Here is a 21,044-nt window from a genome sequence, read left to right on the forward strand (position 1 = left end):
AGTTAGTTACTATTATTGTATCCTCTCACTTTTGGTCTTACCTTATTTTATGTAGAGTTTTCTTCTTATGAAATATTAATTTCAGTCTAGTATAAATAATTTTGCTGAAGAAGCCTGAAACAGGAAAAAAACTTGATAGAAGTAACTGTCTGATTTTCTTTGATTTCTATTTTTTTGTTTTTTAAAAGTAAATGGTACTATTTGTGTGATTGGACAGAGTGACTGAAATTGATTGTCTTGAGACTGAACCATGTTTAATCCCCCAATTAATTGTAGAGTAATGTAAGTTTTTTTAATAGGCTGTGTGAAAGTTACTTCTTAGGAATTATATAAACCAAATTAATGAAACACTATCCCTTTTTTATATCATTAAATATATATTTTTGTCCTATGCTATGGACATAAATTGCTATGTCCTTTTGGGAACACATAATTCATTGTAGGTAACAAATTATTTTACGAATTGATTAATCTATAATAAATAAGTTTACAATAACTTCACAGATACTACATCAACATCTTAGATGCAGGCACGGTTTGAGTTATTTAAACCTCTACTGCAAAAAAGAAGTGGGTGGGTTTCAGAGAAAATTGCATTATTCTTGTTTTCAATATTTCTGTTTTATCAAAAGCCCTCAGCACTCTAGTTTTTTGTGTGGTTTGATTTTTAGACTGAATCTGGCTATGGATCAGAGTCAAGTTTGCGACGTCATGGCTCCATGGTGTCTCTTGTCTCTGGAGCAAGTGGATACTCTGCAACATCCACCTCTTCATTCAAGGTTGGTGCAAAAAGTTTTCCTAATATTCATGTGTAAATAACATGCAGCTGGCAAAGAAGTAACATATGAAGACTTGTTCACATAATTATAGAAAAAACACTAAATATTTAGTTTAAATGTCAGTAGTCCCTCATACAGATCAGACAGAAGCTCTCTCATGCCTCTCACGCAGTTGTCCCTTTTAAACTGAGGTGTCATCTTCTGTGGCAAAAAAATCAAACTTCTGAGTGTGTTTATTAACTTTTTCACCAAATATCCTGGGCTCCAAATGAAAACAAACACTAATTCTATAGCTTAATGAGTGTGATATAGCCCTGCCTGACAAATTATGGCTTTCCTTGTGTCATGCATGTGAATATTTAATATATGAACTGAGTGTGCTGTACTTCTGGGAGAGCAGAAACGGAAGAACACAAGAAAAGGCAATAAGGATTGGAACAAAGATCTTAAATGGGAGCTGACTGCTTTCAGGCAAATAATGTATAAAGCTGGTAGCATGTAACTTCACTTTTTAATAAGGTTTTGTGGAGTGCTCTGAAGTTGCACGTGTAATCAAGAGAAAACATGGAGACCAGTGACAAAATGAGTAAGTAATACTCGGATATGGTTTCTTCTGACATTAACAGTATTTCATAATTGCTGATCATAAAATGTCCTTAGTGTGCTTCAGTTTCTTCTTTGTAGCTGCAGAAATATCTTGTTTAAAATTAAATTGTAGTTATACTGCATCAAGCTATTGTTGAGTATGTGGAAAAATTTCAGGGTTTTTTCATTTGTATTTTCAGAAGGGCCATAGCTTACGTGAGAAGCTTGCAGAAATGGAAACCTTTAGAGACATCTTGTGTAGACAAGTTGATACTTTACAGAAATACTTTGATGCTTGTGCAGATGCAGTTTCCAAAGATGAACTCCAGAGAGATAAAGGTAACACTGTAGCTGAAAACTCTTCCCTCCATAGAATGTAGCTTTTTACCAAGGAAACCTCTTGATACTGTTACAATGAAATTTAATGTGTTATAAATAAAATATGTATCTTAAATTTAGTTTAGTAAAGGATCAATTATTTGCATAAATGCATAAACATGTTATTTTTACTTTGGAATTCAGATTTGCTTTAAAATCTGTTTGATGTTAATCTGTAGCTGTCAACTGTACAAAAGCAATATTCTTTTTAAGTGTTTTGTTATAGAACACCAATTGCTAACTCTCATGAATTTAATTTATTGCTGTCTCTTACCTTTTATTTTGAAAAACAAATGGGATATTAGTTTTGATAGAAACAATACACTTTTTAAAAAGTTCTGCCTTAAGTAGTTCTTCTGTAATGTATTGGCTGGAAATAGAGCACTGAATGCACTCTTGAGACCATACTAAACTATGATGTGGATGCCTACATATTTCTGAATTGCTTATACCAGAGTGCAGCTCGTCACTGTATCTGCGCACTCTACTGAGGCATTTATATTCGTCCCTGTGTTTGTTCTGGCAGTGTGAAACCTTCTGTAGCAATAAAACACCAGAGAAGTGCAATTCCAGTTTTTTTTAAACTTTCCAATGTAGAAGATTAGATAGGTAGTGAATCATGGCTCCTGCTTATCCACTTGTAAGGCCAAAGTATGTTGCTCTCACCAGAGAATTGAATGCTAAACTTCAATACTGATCAGCGTTAGATTCTGCTGTTAACTGACATTTACACTGTTAGTGGTCTTGGGTCAAAAAAAATAAAACAAAACAAACCCAAATGGGAGGGAGGGAGCGGTCATGACTGTTGTTACAGGAAAAAGTGCTGGCTAACCACTAAGTGCTGAAGATGGTCTTAATTCTTTCTTGCGCACCAAAGAACTAGAAAACGTTTCTCACTCCCATAATACACTCTCTCTCAAATCTAGTGGTAGAAGATGATGAAGACGATTTCCCTACAGTACGTCCTGATGGAGATTTTGTACATAACAGTAACAGCAGTAAGGAAAAACGTAAGTGTGTCCCAATTTTTCCAGTGATGAAAATTAGAATGAATGGTCTGGTGATATGTCTGGTACAAGACAGGTATATTATGCTCTTTTCTAAGCAGAAAATGGCAAGAATAACTATTTAAGTGTGTGTGAATGGAAGTTCTTAATCACACTATAATTCTTTAGCAACTTCTAGTGATTCTCTGAGTTATTTTTAATTCACAAAAATACTAATGCAAGTTTGTCAAGCTGTAATTTCCTTTTCTGTGTCTAAAGTCGTTGTTGCTACAAAATTCTGTTGAAACAGCTGCATTATTCAATTATTGGGAACTGAGATTTTGTAACAGGTTATTGCAAGTGTTACCCACTTTAGGAGTTTGGTGGAGTTCAGTGCTTTTCCACTTAAGGATGTCCCCATATGGTTTTCACACGTACCATGGCTGTGGAATGGTTAAGACAACACTGTTACTGATTCTCATCTATCATAATTCTAGAGCTTTTTTGCTGTCTTTTTCATTGTTACAATGAGCAGAATTCTGATTTTTATTTTTATCATAAATGAACTAGTTATTTTACTCACTGTACCCATACAGCAAATGTGAAGAACTCATGCAAGTCTTGCTGTTTGAGAAATTTGATAGTTATGGCCTGGAGGAAGTTGTGTATGCATTTAAACTGTATATGCATTTTTCTTAGACCTTCTCATGTTTTCTGACTGAAATATTCTAGTGTTTACACGCTCTATTTGTTGGCAATTCAGTTAGTCGTAAGGTATTTCTTAGACTTGATTCACAAAGCTTGGAAGTTGCACCTCCAGTTTCAAGTGTGATGGAATCTCCCAAAGTACTCACCAGAAATGTTTTTAAAAATGTAAATATACTTTCGTGAAGAACCTAGAAAATATAGGGCAAAGTAAGCCTTTTCTATGTCTTCTGTTTTCTTTTTAATTGGCTGTTGTTCCCATGTATTACATATTTCCTTCTTGTATTTAAGTGCTTTTTCTGAAGCATACCCAAAACTGTTGTGATGGAAGAGGAAGGGAAATGGAATGGAAGGAGCTTTTCCGGTTACTTCCAGAATTCATCACATAAGTAGATTTTTCTACTGAGTACTAATGGTAATGCTGATTTCAGAGACTAAGTAGCATAACACAGAAGTTTTGAAGTAAGTGTAAGCAGGTGTATGGTTCTACAAACCCTGTTGTCTGTATGAAACTGTACCTTTTTTAAAAGAACTGTTAAGTTACATTTCAGAAAACTGAAAAAGCCTTCTTTAACAAATGCTAAGTAAAAGTTTAATTTTACTGCATGATTCATTTTGGAAGAGATGTCTTTGTCAAACTCAATTTTTGTACAATCATGTAGGAGTTTCAGCTTAATTTACTGGTAGAAAATCTTTTCGTATCTACATTGTTCTGGCATATCTGCAATATAGATGCATATACTATGGGGAATGTCATTAGGAAAGTCTGTATTTTTAATGGAGCTGGTCATCAAGCTTTTGGGAACTTACATGCTGAGAAATTGATACTTATGTTATGGATATGGATATGTTATGTGTTATGGATACCTGTATAAGCTCACAGACTATAGCTCACTACAGGAAATAATTCTGCAACCCCTTGCATTTTGCAGAACTTCTAATTCCAGTTGAGTCCTGTATTCCATTAAATTTACTTTCCATAAATTATTTTTATGAAAATATTTATCCCCATTTCAGTTTTTCTGTGCCTCAGTCTGATTTCTAATGGCTGAATTAATTAAATATTTAGTGGCTGAGTGCTGCAAAGCTTGATTAGAAATGAATAATTAGACTGTCTTAAAGTGGAATTAAAAGTGATACAGTGGGGGAAGTAGATGTCTCAGGTTGAGACAGCCATGCTCATGTATTGGGCAGAAAAAAAAGGTCAGACTGAACTGGCAGTGAAAGATTTATCTTGAACTTCACCCTTTTTAAAGCTTAGCCTCAGAGCAGCTGTTAAAATTTGGTTTCTCAAATGTCAGGTTCTCTTCTTTGAAATTTCTCTCTCTTTGAAATTTCTATCTCGTCCTGGAAGGACTCTTAACAGTCTTCTTAACTGTAGCTTACGAGTGGTTGCCTATTTATTCTGAGATGGTTCTCCACTCAGTGGTTCAGGAAATGAGGCATTGTTTCAACTTCTTATTTTAGCTTGCTATGATATGATGGAGTGTTTAAGCCTACTGTTCAAACTACAAGTGCACCAATCTAAAGCTCAAATTATTAGATTTAAGACTGACTTAAGGGGCCATATTCATATTGACTTTTGCAATTTGTTCTCTGGGTGGGAGGAGCAAGTTAATGTGCTTGTGTACTGCTCTGAAGGTGATTTGGATAGACTTTCTCTTTTCTGCATTCTATAGGATCTTTAGGTGAAGAGGTAGGTAGAGTAACTATGAAGTTGTTTAAATATATTGGCCCCTTTCCAATTACAAAATCTGGTAATTGGAACTGTAATAATTTATATAAAAGACCAAGCTATGGTGTCTGGCTGATGCATATTTGCCCATTGGGATGTTATATTCAGGAATGTAGAGTCTTGATCTCTAAGTGTTCCCATTCATCCCCTCAGAAAAGAGAACATATTTAGATTTAAATTTTCTAAGAATAGGAAGAGCTGGAGTAACCTACTTAAGGAACCACCTTGAATAGGGAAGATTTCTTTTGTACTGGAACTATAAAGATGGAAGTGGTACAAAGGCTGAAGGAGAGACATTTGATGTAAATCACAACAGAGATTTATGCTGGATTTTTGTGCTTTGAATGGAGGAAAAATATTTGCCAAAATATTGCTGAAAAACTGGGGTTGCTCTTAGAGGAAAACTAATCATATTGATCCTGTTGCAATCCACAGAGGATAACAACAGTAGGTATCAAGAAATAGATCGTGGACAGAAATGTTTGTTTTTCGCTTAGAATTACTTTAGTGTCGTGATATGTTAAGGGAGCATAAAATGGAAAAAATGGAAGAATATCTTTCTACTTACTCTCTTTAGAATACTTTCCTGTTTCTCTGGAAAACAGATTTGATCAAACAGTGGGAAGGTGTTACCAGCAGAATCTTGGGAACAAGAAGAGAAACACCTATCCTAACAGACACAGAGGTCTAGGAGAGAAAAGCTAAAGAGCTACTGAAAGTCAAAGAATGGTATCAAGAATTCCTTGTATGAAACAAAAGAGAAAGCAAGTCAGAAATAGAGCGCAGATGGGATAACGAAAAATGAACTGCTTGGAAGATGTTGAAATTGAAGTTAGGGTGGGAGACAAAATTCTCCTGCTTTTTTCAGTTGACGGCAGAGTTGTCAAAGAGCAGTTGCAACAGTAAGAACCCTTTCCTATTATTCTTTACCTTTAAACATAGATCTCCAGATGCCTGATTTAATTTTGAAAAAATCAATTTGTAGCTGACATGAAAAAATTTATAGAAAAGGAATCAGAAATATGTTTGGTCTCTCCAAATAGAAAATCGTCTCACAAGTACTTGTAAAATGCTGAAGCTCTGTTGTTCTTGAGGTTGAGGTCATCTCCCAACATGCTTTTGAAAGACAGATATTTCCTGTGATTAGGAATGAATCAAAATACTTGTATCCATCATAAGGATCCTGTTGAGGGACCATCTCTTTTAAAAAATAGGTTTTACATCCCTCTGCAAGATGTTCATTTTTAGCCATAATTGTAATGACTGAAAAACTTTGGGCACTGACTTTAAGTCTGCAGTTCTGCATCTGTCACACGTACTCTGAGACTACTCATTAAAGAATGGCTTAGAACTGTATGGAAGTGTTAATGAGATGTGGCTGAGACCTAGAAAGGGACAAAAGTTCTCTCTTTTCCAGAAAATTAAGCTGTGTTGCTGTATTTCCCTTGAATTCTACTGCAGAGATTTCTGAAATTATTTATATAGTGTTGCAGCTAGTGGCAGTTTCTTCAGCATGTCTACATATTTCCTAAGTGAGAGAGAAAAATCACATCTGCAAGCATTACAGCTGTGCTGTTAAGCCTGCATGTGAACATAGCCTACTCCAGCAGGAGGAAACATTAGTGTGAAACCATCTTTTTCAGCTGTGAAATATTATGGGCAAATTTCTTGTATAATTTTAATTCTTTTCGGTGGAGACACTGCATCACCTCCTTGCCAGCTTATGCCACTGTCAGTCCCCTCTGTGTTCCCTCTGCAGTTGTTGGGAAGGGAGAGCTCATTATAATTGCCGAAACAGTTTTTTTGTTCTGTTGCTTTTCTTTTTTTTTTCCTCCAGCCCCCATCATTTTTACCTTTTAGGAAAGGTTCCTGATTAACATTAAAAAAAAAATTGTATTCTACCCTGGTATGTCTGCTTCTTCAGGTATTTGAAGTTGTGTGTAGTCTGTAATTACTTGTTTGAAAAAGTTTGATTCCTTCTGAAAGGGGGGCATGTAAAACCTCTAAAGACGTAAACCACTGCTGAAGACCCTGTGATGATTGCTTTCTGCTCCCAAATTGTAGATACTGTGCTGTGCCATTACAGAATGGAACTGCTTGAAAGTTCTGCTTTGCTCTTGCAGACAAATAAACTTATTCAAAAATTAATTGGTACTTTTTAAACTGCAAAAGTCATATGTTATCTCCAGTCATATGTCAATATGTTTTCTCCAGTCTGTCAGACAAACTGACAGACTGGAGAAAAAAATTATGTCAGTTCAGGTGATAAGTCATGAGCTTGCTTTTTGGCAGTAGCAGGAGTCACTTTAACTTGCTGGGTTCAGTCAGTTGAGTGTTACTTCTGCTTTGTAATATTTTCTGGCACTCATGTGCAGTGCTTTATATGTTATTATGTTAACCTACGTACCAGTGTGACATATAATAGGTACTTTTTTTTGCACACATTTTAAATGACTTGTTTAAATAGCCTTAGCAACAGATGGCCTAGTTGACAGCATGAAGCAGTTCTTAGAACTGTAAAACTCACAGTACTTGGAAAATTCAGCACATTTGATGTTTTGATCTTATACCTTTTTACTTTTAGGTTTTAAAATTTGTAATTATATGCTTAAAAGAACCTTGAATTATATATTTTGGATTTGATGACATTTTGAAATTGTTCCTTTCTCGGTGCTGAATCTGATACGTTTTAAGGTTGCTCTGCGTTAATTAGGCCCATTTCAAGCTGTCAAACTGCTATTGTTACAAACTGTTACCACTCCCTCCACCCACATGATTTGCAGAGTGCAGAGTAATGCAGCATTACAAGCAGGCTGGAAATACAGTGTAGCAAGATGAAGCTGCAAGGATCTGTTTCACCTTTTGAGTATTTGTCATTATCGTGTGGATAACTGTGGACATTATTAGCACTTTAAAATTTTATTTTTAAATTAGTTTTGTTGCCAGTCTGTTGTATTCAAATATAACACATGCATATAAGTACTTGTTTGATTAAGGCAGCCATTAGTGAGCTCATATATGTTTTTTAGTGTTTCCACATGTGACACCCAAAGGAATTAATGGCATAGACTTTAAAGGAGAAGCTATAACTTTCAAGGCAACTACTGCTGGAATCCTTGCTACACTCTCTCATTGTATTGAACTCATGGTAAAACGTGAAGAAAGCTGGCAAAAAAGGCTAGATAAGGTAAGATCATTTTCCTTTTACTTTTGTTGAAAAAAAAAAGTTTCTTTTGCTTGAAATTGAAATTTCAAATAAGCTGTTACTAACTTTTGTACTCAAACAACTGTTTTTATTTTTATGTACAGCATTTATTAATTTCATGTGCTTAAATTATTAACCCTATAAAATGTTAGGAGCCTCGTTCTGACTGGTCATATAGTAGGTCTTTTCGTCATAGTCTTTTTTTCACAGCACTTATTCAGATAGTAGTCCTATCTTCTTTATATCTATAAAGAATCTGAAATTATCTCATAGTAGTAAGTGTATTGCTTACAGCCTTCTGACATAGACCTAATTATCTGTGCATGCAAAATGATGTGCAAGTCTCTGAAATGTTTTAGTGTGATAAGAGGTAGTGACAACACTAGGGAGAACAACCAGTTCTAACTTTATATGTCTCCTCAGGACAAAGTTATTTCACTGTCCTCTAGGAGATTGGTGAGATTACGTTATGCTTTATACTAACCAGTTAAATCTTCTGTGTTGTGTTAGAGTATCTGTTATTCTAGGCAGTGATAGTTCAATCTGAACCTACTCAACCAGTGTAACAGCTCTAAAGGAGCAGTGTCTTCTTGTCTGAGATCTGTTGTTGGAAGCATGGCAGGTTGGAGTTCAGGCTTTAATTTCTAGAATTCCTGCCATTGCTGGCTAGTGTGCACTGCAGCTGTCCTGTTCTCCTTCCACATTTTGATATGGCATATACCATTATCAAATCTTACTCTATTTAGTGATACACTATTCAAAGAATGAACATGTTCAGACAAAATATATCCATACTTGAATCCTTGACCCTCTCTTCTGTATTGTTTGTGCATATGTCAAAGGCCTGGCCCTGTGTCACTGTATTGTGACTTCTGTCAGCAATTCTTTACTGGTTCAGCTGAGTGTTGGAAGAATTACAGTAGGTCCAAGACTTGAAGCCTGGTTGTAGGATCATAGAGGAGTTCAGGTTGGATAGAGACCTCAAGAACTCTCTCTTGCTCTAACCTTTATCTTAAAGTAAGGACAGTTTGAGTCAGACCAGGTTGCTCAGGGCTTTATCAAGGCTGTAGACAGCCCAGCTCTTCTAAGCAAGTCTGCTCCTCAGCAGTTGTTAGAGTAAAAATTTTTGCCTTATATCCTGTTGGAGTAACTTTTAATCCAGTATCTGATGCTTATTTTTCAGCTTTCTCCTGTAAACTGTGAGGAGATTGGCTCAGTTTCTTTATTAGTTTCTTGAACATATTGGAAGGCTACTGTTAGATGCCACAGCAAAAGCCTACCTTGTGCTGGACAAACACTCTTCATTTGTGTTGATGAGACTTTCCTTAGAGCAGGTTTTCTTTGCCTGTAGATCAGTATATTTTAATAAAGAATAATAGGTTAAATATAATTTGAAATTATTGAGGTTTGGGATTTGTTACTTTTTTTGTTTTCTTGTGAATTAGCTTTAAAGCCCTTGTTTAAGATGCAAGTGCTTAACAAAATCAAACCTAAATTTCACTTGGGGTCTCATGGGACTAATATCTCATACAGCATAAGTATATTTTAAAGGTGCTCACAAACTCCTTTCGACTTCTTTTCCCAGGAATTAAAAGGGCAAAAGCTCCTGAAACCTGAGAGATTTCAACTTGCTCTGCTTTGGCGGACTTGCAACTTTCAAAAAGGCCCATTTATCAATGACATTTTCATGGGGTTTAGAGGACAGTAGTGGTATAAAGTACCTTAATTAGTTTATAAAGTCATTACTTTGCATTCCTGTCTTTGCTCACCTTTTGGAAGAGGAGATTTTTTTCTTGAATTAAATAACTAGACTTGTGGTGGGATAGCATTGGCAGAGAGTGAAATGCTTACCACCTATTCAGCAGGATTAGAGAGAAAAGTAGAATGAGAAAGCTCATGGGTCAAGAGAAAGACAGGAAGATTGCTTTCTGGTTTTTGTCACCACAGAACATTCTTGACATGTGGAAAATCAATTTGTTGCTGATTTAAAATAATGGGAAGTTAATGGGAGACAGAAGGACAAACAGTAGAATAAATTGTCTTGCCCCTTTTCCCGAGCTCAACTTCATTCCTTCCCTGTAGGCTTCTCTACCTAGAATCATAAAATCATTAAGGTGGGAAAAGACTTCAAACCTTATCAAGTCCAATGGCTAACCTAACCCTTCTAGGTCCACCAGTAAACCATGTCCCTGATTGCCACATCTACACCTTTTTTAACACTGCCAGGGTCACTGATACCACCACTTGCCAGAGCAGGGCAGCCTGTTCCAATGCTGGTCTCCCCTTTCAGTGAAGAACTTCCTCCTGATATCCAGTCTAGCCCTCCCCTGCTGCAGCTTCAGACTGTTTCCTCTTCCACTTGTGCTTGTTACCTGGGAGAAAAGACCAACCCCACGTGGCTACAGCCTCCTTCCAGGCAATTGTAGAGAGCAATGACGTTTTCCTTGAGCTTCCTTTTTTCCAGACCAGACACCCCCAGCTCCCTCAGCCACTCCTCACAGGAGTTGTGCTCCAGCTGTCCTCCATCAGCTCCATTGCTCTTCTCTGGACACCATCTCAATGTCCTTCCTGGATTGAAGGTTCCAGAACTGAACACAGGATTCCAGGTGTGGCCTCACCCATTCTGAGTACAGAGGAACAACCCCTGCCCCAATAGGCCCCACTATTGCTGGTCTAGGCCAGGATGCCATTGGTCTTCTTGGCCACCTGGGCACACCCTGGCTTATGTTCAGCCTCTGTCACCAGCACCCCCAAGTCCTTTCCAGCCACTCTGTCCCAGCCAGTGGAGCTGCCTGGGGTTGTTGTGACCCAAGGGCAGGACCCAGCACTTGGCCTTGTTGAACCTCACACCACTGGCCTCAGCCCATGATCTAGCCTGTCCAGATCCCTCTGCAGAGCCTTCCTGCCCTCCAGCAGATCAGCACTCCCACCCAGCTTGGTGTCACCTGCAAATTGACCGAGGGTGCACTCAATCCCCTTGTCCAAGTCATCAGTACGGATATGAACCACGGCTTGCCCAAATATTGAGCCCTTTCAACATCACTGGTGACAGGCCACTAGCTGGATGTAACTCCATTCACCACCACTGTCTGGGCCCTGCCATCCAGACAGATGTTTCTTAGCTAATGAAGTTACTCAGCCAAACCATGGGCTGCCAGTTTCTCCAGGATAATGCTGTGGGAAATGGTGTCAAAGGCTTTAGTGAAGTCTAGAGAAACGACATTCACAGCCTTTCCCTCATCCATTAAGCAGGTCACCCTGTAGAAGCTCAGGCTGGTAAGGCAGGACATGCCTTTCAGAAACCCTGGCTGGCTGGGCTGATTGTCCAGTACATGCTGCTTGAGGTAGTATGTTCCATAACCTTACTGCCTGCTAGGAGCAGGCAGTGCAGGGTAAGAAATGGAGTGTTTGCAATTCGTGCAAAACTTTATCTTTGCCATTCCTTCCTTCTCATACTTTTTTCCCAGTTCTAGTGCAACTAACTGTAGTGCCTCCATTGGTGACAGCCCTCTGGGAAAAAAATCTGTTGCAGTGTGGATTCTTCATGGGCTGTGGTTCCCTTGGAAATACTCCTGCAGTTTGGACATATATGTTCTCTGTCCTGGAGATGCACCTCCTCATCTTCTTGGTCTTGGAATCTCCTCTGTGATTTCTCTTTTTCTTCCAATTCTTTTCTTCCACTTTTTCTTCCAATTCTTTTCTCCACAGAGTGTTTCTTACTCCCTTTTTTTTCCCCCTCAGAGAAGTGTCACATGCCTGGTGGTTGGGCTAAGCTTTGTGTTGCAGTGAGTCTGTTTTGGAGCTGGCAAGAGCCACCTGTGTCTGCCGCAAGGCAGCCCCACTCTCCTCCCACAAATGCTACTCATGTGAGCAGCACTTTGATGCCTACACCCTTAATTACAGCGATTGACTGTATTCAGACCTCTGCTACCATTATTCCACAGTGGTAGAGCTGCTTTTGGTTTAGTTTTTATCTTTTCATTTTAGTGCTTAAACATCACTTTTTAAGAGCAACTTTTATAACTATGGGCCTGATCAAAAGACATTGCTTTCCATATGATAGATAGATGTGGGATGAGAATGGTGTAGATCTTTGTACTTTTGATTTTCTTGAATCTGTTAGTAAATTTCTCTGAAAAGGAAATAAATATTTCCTTTCTAATTCTATGGTTAGTTTTCTTTCACTACCAAAATAGTCAAATATTCAGAATGAAATTGATATGAAGCATGTAGTATTATCTAAAGTTATTGTAGTTACAGCTTTTCTTTCCACCTTTTATACTTAGCTCTTATGATATTGAGCTTGGCTTTTTGCTTCCAGTGCAGCATATAATACATCAAATGTATTTTAAAACAGACTTAAAATGTATACATATTGTATATACAAAGGATGTTGTCATTAGTATTTGATCTACTGTTTTATTTGCAACAAAGTCTTTGTGATAATGCTTTTCATGTTGTCTTGACTTCTGCAGCATTCTTCTGTTCTTGTTTCTGCCTTTTCTAATATTATTGCCAAGAGAAGCTGGCAAATTTGGAGAGTCATATTTTGACACATGTGAATTGTAACTAATTTGCAGATTGAATTACAGGAAGTGTGGGGATTTGGGGTGAGTGGGAGAAGGAGTTGTGTTTTAGGTGGGGTCTGTTTTGTCTTTCATTCCGAGTCTGGTGACATTTTTGTTACTTTTCTCAGTGACTTATACTCAAGTCATGCTTTATGTATCTTCAGGACTCTCCAGTTCCTTTCAAAAAAGATAAACATGCAAAATTTTGTGAAATCTGTTAGCAGAAAAGCCTACAGTCATAGTTAAGGAGAATATTGTCTCCATCAAAGTGCTTATTTTCCTTCTTTTTTTCTTTTTTTTTTTTTTTTGGTGTGTGTGTAAAACTATACTACCTTGTTCTACATCAAAAGTATTGCCTAACTGGAAACTGGAAAATGTGTTTGAGGGAATGTTACCACCAAATTCCCACTTAGTAAACTCAGCTTTTCAGTATTACTTTAGGGTTTTCCACTGAATCTTTAAATTTCAATTTGGGTTGCTGAATAATTAAACCCATATCTGCAAGAAGTGTGTGATGTTCACCTGTTAGACTTAACTTGCTTTCATCTGAAGTGATTTTTGAAAGGGAACAGAGAAACATCTTGCAAAAAAAGCTGATTTTTGCAAGAATTTCAGAAGTATTTATAGCTTTTTCATTGAAAGTATCTGGCAGTATGTGGAATTTGTAGAGGCAATATTAGACATAATCTGATTTTGGCATTACAATTGTTTTATTCAAAATAGACAATGATATAGTAACCATCAGGTTTCTACATAGACTGGCACCTAGTACAGTCACAACCTGTTATGGGAGAAGGATATCAAGTTGCACTCTCTACATGGAATCCACAAAATTATTCACATTGCCCTAATTATAGATCCAAACTTGTTAGTTTATCACTACATTCAGCATGTTAGCTTTTTATCTGGTTTTAATTTTTACCCTTTGTTATCCCTGCCCAAATATCTGTGTCAAGGAAGTTTATCTGAAGTGTCAGATATGAAGTATGACTCCCAATGAAGCATGAACAACTATGCTTAAACTAGAAACCAGTTTTTGCTTGCTGATCTGGTTTCTTCCACATAACTTAGAAAGTATCCTCAAGGTGGCTAGTTCCCCAAACTTTCTATTATATATGCATGTATACTGGCACATATAATGTGTACATGCAAATAAATTCAGAAACTCATCAGCTTTGCAGTTGCTGCTTGGAGAAAAGACTACCCTGGCCATTCCATTTATTGGCATGTTGACATTTCAGTTTTCCTGCATCAAATGGTCATGTAATTTTACAGGAGACAGAAAAAAGGAGAAGAATTGAAGAAGCATACAAAAATGCTGTGACAGAACTGAAGAAAAAGTCCCACTTTGGAGGGCCAGACTATGAGGTATGAATTTTACTTTAGAAATTTTTTATAACATTATGACTTTTTCTAGTGGGTTGACCCTGGATGCCAGATGCCCACTAAGCCACTCTACTACTCCCCTCAGATGGACAGGGGAGAGAGAATATAATGGAAGTCTTCTGCGTTGAGATATGGACAGGGAAAGGTTACTCACCAATTGCTGACAGAGGCATAACAGACTCAACTTGGGAAAGTACGCTTAACTACTAATCAAATCTTAAAACTACCCTTCCCCTACCCCTCTCTTCTTCCTGCATTTAACTTCACTTCCAAATTTTCTGCCTTCTGCCCCTCAGCTGTGCAGAGAGAAAAGGATCAGTTCGTCTCACATTGTCTCTGCCACTCTTTCCTTGTCACAGGGAGCGCTCCTTACAGTCTTACCCTTCTCCGGTGTTGGCATTCCCCCCACAGGAGGCAGTTCTCCATGAACTCTTCCAACATGAGTCCTTCCGATGGACTGCAGTTCTTCATGAACTGCTCTGCATGAGTCTTCCCCACAGGATGCAATCCTTCAGGAACAGGGAGTTCACAGTCCTGCCTGTAAACTTGCTCCAGCATGAGCTTCTCTCCATGGGGCCATGAGTCCTGCCAGAAGCCTGCTCCTTTGTGGGCTTCCCGCAGGATCACATTATTCTTTGGGTGTCCACCTGCTCCTGTGTGGGCTCCTCAGTGGGCTACAGGTGGATCTCTGCTCCTCCATGGACCCTCCATGGGCTTCAGGGGAACAGCTGCTTCACTGTGGTCTGCACCAGAGACTTCAAGGAAATCTCAGCATGTGGAGTACCTCCTGCCCCTCCTTCTTCACTGACCTGGTACCTACTGAGCTCTTTCTCTCACATACTCTCACTCCACTCTTCTCTAGCTGCAGTTTTTTTCTCCCCTTTGTTAAATACATTATCCCAGAGATGCTACCATAGTCGCTGATGGGCATGGCCTTGGGCAATGGCAACAGCAGGTCCATCCTAGAGCCAGCTCACACTGTCTCAGTTGGACTTGGGGGAAGCTTCTATCAGCTTCCCACAGAAACCACCCCTGTAGCCATTTCGGCTACCAAAACCTTGCTACACTAGCACAATACACTTTTAAGATTGGGTTATTTCTTGAAGAGGGAGAGTGAAGTTTCACAAGCCAGTGCAAGCATGATTTACAGGTGTATTCATGCCAAACTTACTTTTTCACCTTGGAAACCTAAACTGTATGAAGAATCTCAGTCATTAATTTCTTAAGTGGAAGTATATCTTAACCTTTGATGTTTTGCTTTTGTCTGAAGTATGTTTCTTACAGATATTTCTGTTGGTTTTTTCTTACTTTCTCATACATTTGATACTGCTTATATGTAATTGTACTTTACCTTTTTAATTGTTCAGCTGTAGAGATAAGTATTACAAAAATATGAAAACTCTTGACAGCAGAGACAGCCCTAGATGACGTTTAACTTTAATTGGTTTTTAATTTGTCACTGCCACTTGAAATACTATGTTTTCAAATTCAGATTTTAAGTTCCTTGCTTCTGTTAAATTGCATTTCATCAGCATTCTCCTCAGTGAGGTATTTAGTTCTATCCTAAGATGCATAAACCAACTTTTGAAGAGTAATAGTAGTATGGTTTAGGTTGGAAGGGACATTAAAGATCATATAGTTCCAATATCCCTGCCATATAGTCCCAATGTCATGGGCAGGGACTCCCAGTAGACCAGGTTGCTTAATGCTCCAACCAGCCTGGCCTTAAACACTTCCACAGATGAGGGATCCACACTAATTTAATCTAGTGCACCTGTAGTACAATAAGCTTGGCCCTTTCATGTACATTAATGAAACACGTTTCTACTTTCAAGTCATAGCCTGAGAAATAGTAATAGTACTGTACAGCTATTTACGATACTTGATGTTAGATTAATTGTTGTCACTGAGACATTCACTGTAAAAGAATTAAATAGGAAGTTGAACTTTGTCTGCTTGGTTATGAACCCAGCTGCTTCTTCCACGTGTCACTGTCACAGTTTTGGGGGTTGTTTTACCTTGCAATACTACTGTATTGTAAAACAACTTAGGTTGTATTGATTTACAACCTAAGTTTACTAAGTTTCTTGACTTACAATACAGTAAAGATTGTTGTTTTACAATACAGTAAAAGCAGTAAACCTAAATTTATTAAATTACCATTTAAATTAGTAGACTAGAGTTTTCAATCCTTGACTTAACTCTACCTGTTGTTTAGTGTTAAACTGTTGTTTCTGAGAATTTTCAATAGAGAGCCCCAAAATTATGTCTTCCCTTGTTGTATTTTTGAACGCACATGAATATCAGTGCCTTAAGGCACTGAAATACTTGTAAGGAATCTAACTACACAGTTATTTTAATAGATGTATTTCACTGACACTGTAAACATTTTCAAGAGAAGGCATTTACTAATTAAGTCCTAAACTTGAAGTCAAAGCATACTGACATTATTACTCACTTCCCTGGGGTTTTTTTCTTCTTTATGTAACTATCATTAAATTGTTGTTAGAGGAAGGCACTTCCTTTAACAAGTAAAGGTTTTCAGAGAACTTGTAATCTAAGAATATTGGTGAAAATATTTGAGATCTGTAGAAGAAATTTGTTTCCATCAAGTTACATATAAAATATAAATATGTATTTCTAATGTTAAATTGAAGTGGAACTTTTATGTCTCCAGAATTTTTAATTAGTTTTTTTCTTATGCTCTAGGAGGGTCCTAATAGTCTGATTAATGAAGAAGAATTCTTTGATGCTGTTGAAGCTGCTCTTGACAGACAGGATAAAATGGAAGAACAGGTACTAAGACTTGAAACATATCTTAATGATGAGCACTTCCTGAGAGACTTCTCTGTCTTACAGTCTGTTCTGAGGTGTATCTCATGAAGCTCTAGTTAATTTATTCTGACACTGATCAGGGAATTCCCCATACTATTTTTACAATAAAATATTGTTGCTCAATGCTAATTTTGAGACAGTAACTTCATAGCTTGTCTAGAAAATAATAGTATAAGTGCTAAGTTTATTGAATGTCTCTAGTTTCTAATTGCTAAATAAATGTCCTGTGTGAAAATTATCTATATGTGACTGCTGCCCTGTTAAGATAAAAATATCAAATACTACTGTCTCTCAAAATCTCAGCTGTCTTTCAAAATCTAATAATTGGTCTGAAGTTTCTTTTTACTTCAGTGATATATGGAATAAGAAAAACATTGTTCTTCCTGGCTACTTCACTAACTCATTTTTTTGCTACACTTCAGGGACAAGTATCAAAAAGGGATAAGATGCATTCTAGAAAATAGAGTTTGAGAAAGTATAGCAGCATATAAAATGAGAGGGAATAACAAAGTCGTGCATCCTTTGTCGTAAAAGACTTTATGCTTAGGAATGTAGTGAATAACGACTTGAGAATTAAAAGACTTTCTAGTGGACCTGTAGTACCCAACAGAGTTTACCCTATATTGGGATCTCTTTGCAAAAAGTAAAGGTTTTGAGTGACTATGATAGTACTACATGGATCTTTAGTGCTGCCAGTGTGTTTTCCTTAACTCAGAAATACACCTTGAAGTTTAGATTAATTCAGTCTTCAGGCCCACTCACTGAGAATTCCAATGGGACGACAGCTTCATGCCTGTCATGGACAGCATTAGTTGCTGTAGTCACTATGTAGATTGAGCATGACTCACTTTGTTTCATAGTCCACCCCGTAGCAGCTGACCAATAATAATTAAACCTATGTTGTTGCAGTCCCAAAGCGAAAAGGTTAGATTACACTGGCCAACATCCTTACCTTCTGGAGATGCATATTCTGCTGTGGGGACTCATCGATTTGTGCAAACGGTAAGATATTTATCCTGATCTTCTCAGAATAATGGGCTGGTCTGTGCTGTTTCCATGTAATGTTTTGTATGGGTAGGTGAGATTTTTTTGGTGTTTCTAGTAACTTCCAGTGGCCTACTCATTTTCAAAAAAACAGTAGCTGGAACTGAAAAAGCACTGCTTTTTGTCTTGTTGTCAAAAATACTGATTTGAGAACCTATTTTCTTTACTTGTATCAGGCTTGTCAGGCAGAAAAAAAGGAAAAATCCCAATTGGCTAACTGCAGTATTTTCAAGATACCTTCACCTAGATTCATTGAATTGATTTTATTTTAAAAAAATAATAATCCAGTTGTTTGTATCAGGAGTGGTTGACTTGTTTTTGAATGTTACTGGAAACACTATGCTCCTGTCAGGGCTACACTGGGAGCATAATATATAATAGGTGCATGAAATCAGCATTTGCTGCTGAGCTTGCTGCTTATGGTGCTTTTGTTTCCCTTTTCTTCGTTATCTTGTGCTTGCAAGTTGGTACTGAACGCTCTGTTGTGCCTTTGTTCTGATTACTTGGTTTTTTCTTTGTCTGTCTCTGGTAGCCCTATAGTCGCTCTTCCTCCATGTCTTCCATTGATCTAGTCAGTGCCTCTGATGATGTTCACAGATTCAGCGCCCAGGTACTGTATTGATGTGTCAAGTGGGGGTTGCATATATTTGCTTTGTATCATCCTTTTCTCTAGGACCTGGGTTTTTTTGTTTTTTGATTTTTTTGTTACGTCAATCACTGCTTGCTTTAAACTAGTACATTGAGACAAACAAAGGAGTTCTCTATTCCTGTACTAAATGGTTGTCTTTCTTTACATCCAGCTTGCATGCATACCACTTGTGCAGAGGCCCAAATCTTCTGAAACTATTTGGTTTACTTCAGTAGATTTAATAAAAATGTCTATAGTTGGAAAATTTTGTATCTCTATTTATAATGAAAGTAGAATAACATGTTTTAGAGAGGCTGGAGATGGTCTTTGCTTCAGATTGAACAGTTTTTCTTGCTTTTAAATCAAAGGTTTGATTTTTGCCTGAAGTGTTAATTTGTAATGATATTAATACATTGAGTCTTGTGGTTCACTATTACCATTTTTTACCTCAATGACTAGTTTGATTACAAAAAGGCCATTAAACATGTTGACCAACAAGACTGTGGGTATGACAGATCATATTGAAGTGTTCATTTATCACTTGTCCTTCAGAAATTAAGTCTGACATCCTGAGTATGTCAGTGTTGCCATAATGACATATTCCAGTAATGTACAAAATTACTTTAGGTACTTACTAGGAAGATGGTAGTTTAGAGTAGAATTAGATAAGTATTTGCTTTTTAATCTCCAAAACAGTAGTTCAGGTATGTTATCTATACTATTTCTTTCCATCTGTGGCCCATATGTGGTGGTGAATATGGAGCTTCCTTCTGGGATCTGCTCTTTTGGAGGTTTTTTAAAAGCTCCGACCAATCTTTTTTTTTTTTTTTTTTCTTAACAGGAATGGATTTAATTTTTTTTTTTTTAACAGAGCCTGGAATTTTGTTACCTGCAGACCTTACTACCAGCTCCATGAGCAGAACCAGCATTTAAGGACTTGTCTAGTGGACTAAAATTCCAAGACCTTTTGCAATCAATTTATTTCTGAAATCTGAACTTACTGCAAGGGAAAAAGTATGCAAGTCCTATTGCACAACAGTGATAGGCTCATCTATTGGTACTCAAGTAGCTGAGTTAGTTTTCTAAGTTGTTTTTTCTTTGGGAGGAGGGCTAATAAAGTGAGGGAATAATAAAGTAAGGGAGTAATAAGTAATAGAAAGCAAGTTTGATTGCGAAGACGGGAACTAGTACTCTGTCAGGTTGTGGTTGCAGAGATAATTCAGCATAAGGGGAACTCCTGTTTTCCAAGATACTCTGGTGTCTTTATTTTCACCTGTTTTATGCCTGTGATAACATTTCTGTATTCATGTGTTAAACCCGAGTTGTAGAGCATCACTGTGACTGCAGAACAGATCACTTGCAAACACACCTGAGGTGGACCAGATCATTATCACAATAATGCAAATTGTGGTTAAGTATCAGGATCAAATGGACTGGAGTAAAGTTGCTCTTTTTGCCTGCTGCATGGATTATATACATGAAAGTTACTATGGAGTGCCTCCTAATCCAGTTTCAGGTTAATGGACTCACTACAGAAAGTATGAATATCCCCACATGCAGTTCCACCTTCCGAAGTATTTCCCCTAAAACTAATTTTTTGCCAGACTAACAAGTCATTCCACCTGCTCTGGAGTTTCAGTTCTACTGGACAAGACAACAGAGAGCATGATGAGAATAGCACACCTGTTCATTCTGCTTGCTATGGACTTTATTAAAAATTTATAAATAATTGGCCTCTGTTCCCAGGCTGACAATTTGGCTTTAGGAAGGAAAACTAATATCTTGGTTCTTAATAAATGTGATTTTTTTTCCTAGACTTCATGTGAATGAAGGGAATGTTGGTATCAGTAAAAGGTCAAGTAGCAACTTAAAACCCTGTTTTTAAGACTGAGAAGTATAAAGGTATTCTGATGGAAGCTGTTTCTTCAGTGTGTCTCTAGAAAGGCATTGTTGTCTCTGCCAGTTGAGTGGGAGTTCAGATCACTTTCTTTTAAAGATGTCTCAGCTTTATAATAGGTTCTGAGTTTTCTTTGACCCTTTAAAGATAAAAACTTGCCACTCAAAGTTCAGGTCAAGGCTGTATGGCATACAGGTTGCAAGTATTTTTGGAGATCGTTCTTGTAGCCAATAGGAACCCAGAGGTAAATGTAAGCCTGTCAGGTGGGAGAGAATCTTTGGATCTCAACTGTGCCTCTGAAATTGGTGCAGAT

General features: G+C 37.5%; 1 protein-coding gene across 4 annotated transcripts in view; it reads left to right on the forward strand.

Moving 5' to 3' along the window:
• The window catches only part of CERT1 (ceramide transporter 1), an 82,474-nt gene that overhangs the window by 50,616 nt on the left and 10,814 nt on the right, over positions 1–21,044 (forward strand). For 3 of the 4 annotated variants that reach the window (XR_005255252.1, XM_038124391.1, XM_038124393.1), the window contains 8 exons: positions 672–779; positions 1,565–1,703; positions 2,669–2,752; positions 8,198–8,355; positions 14,217–14,309; positions 17,037–17,123; positions 18,072–18,164; positions 18,739–18,816. Coding sequence is in view for 3 of the 4 variants with exons in the window: in XM_038124391.1 (XP_037980319.1) it covers positions 672–779; positions 1,565–1,703; positions 2,669–2,752; positions 8,198–8,355; positions 14,217–14,309; positions 17,037–17,123; positions 18,072–18,164; positions 18,739–18,816 (840 nt within the window). In the remaining variant the exon portion in view is untranslated. The remainder of the gene's footprint in view (positions 1–671; positions 780–1,564; positions 1,704–2,668; positions 2,753–8,197; positions 8,356–14,216; positions 14,310–17,036; positions 17,124–18,071; positions 18,165–18,738; positions 18,817–21,044) is intronic. The other variant, XM_038124392.1, reaches the window with a different exon arrangement.

The sequence above is a fragment of the Motacilla alba genome, chromosome Z, assembly GCF_015832195.1.
Source record: "Motacilla alba alba isolate MOTALB_02 chromosome Z, Motacilla_alba_V1.0_pri, whole genome shotgun sequence".
Classification (NCBI taxonomy): Eukaryota; Metazoa; Chordata; class Aves; order Passeriformes; family Motacillidae; genus Motacilla; species Motacilla alba.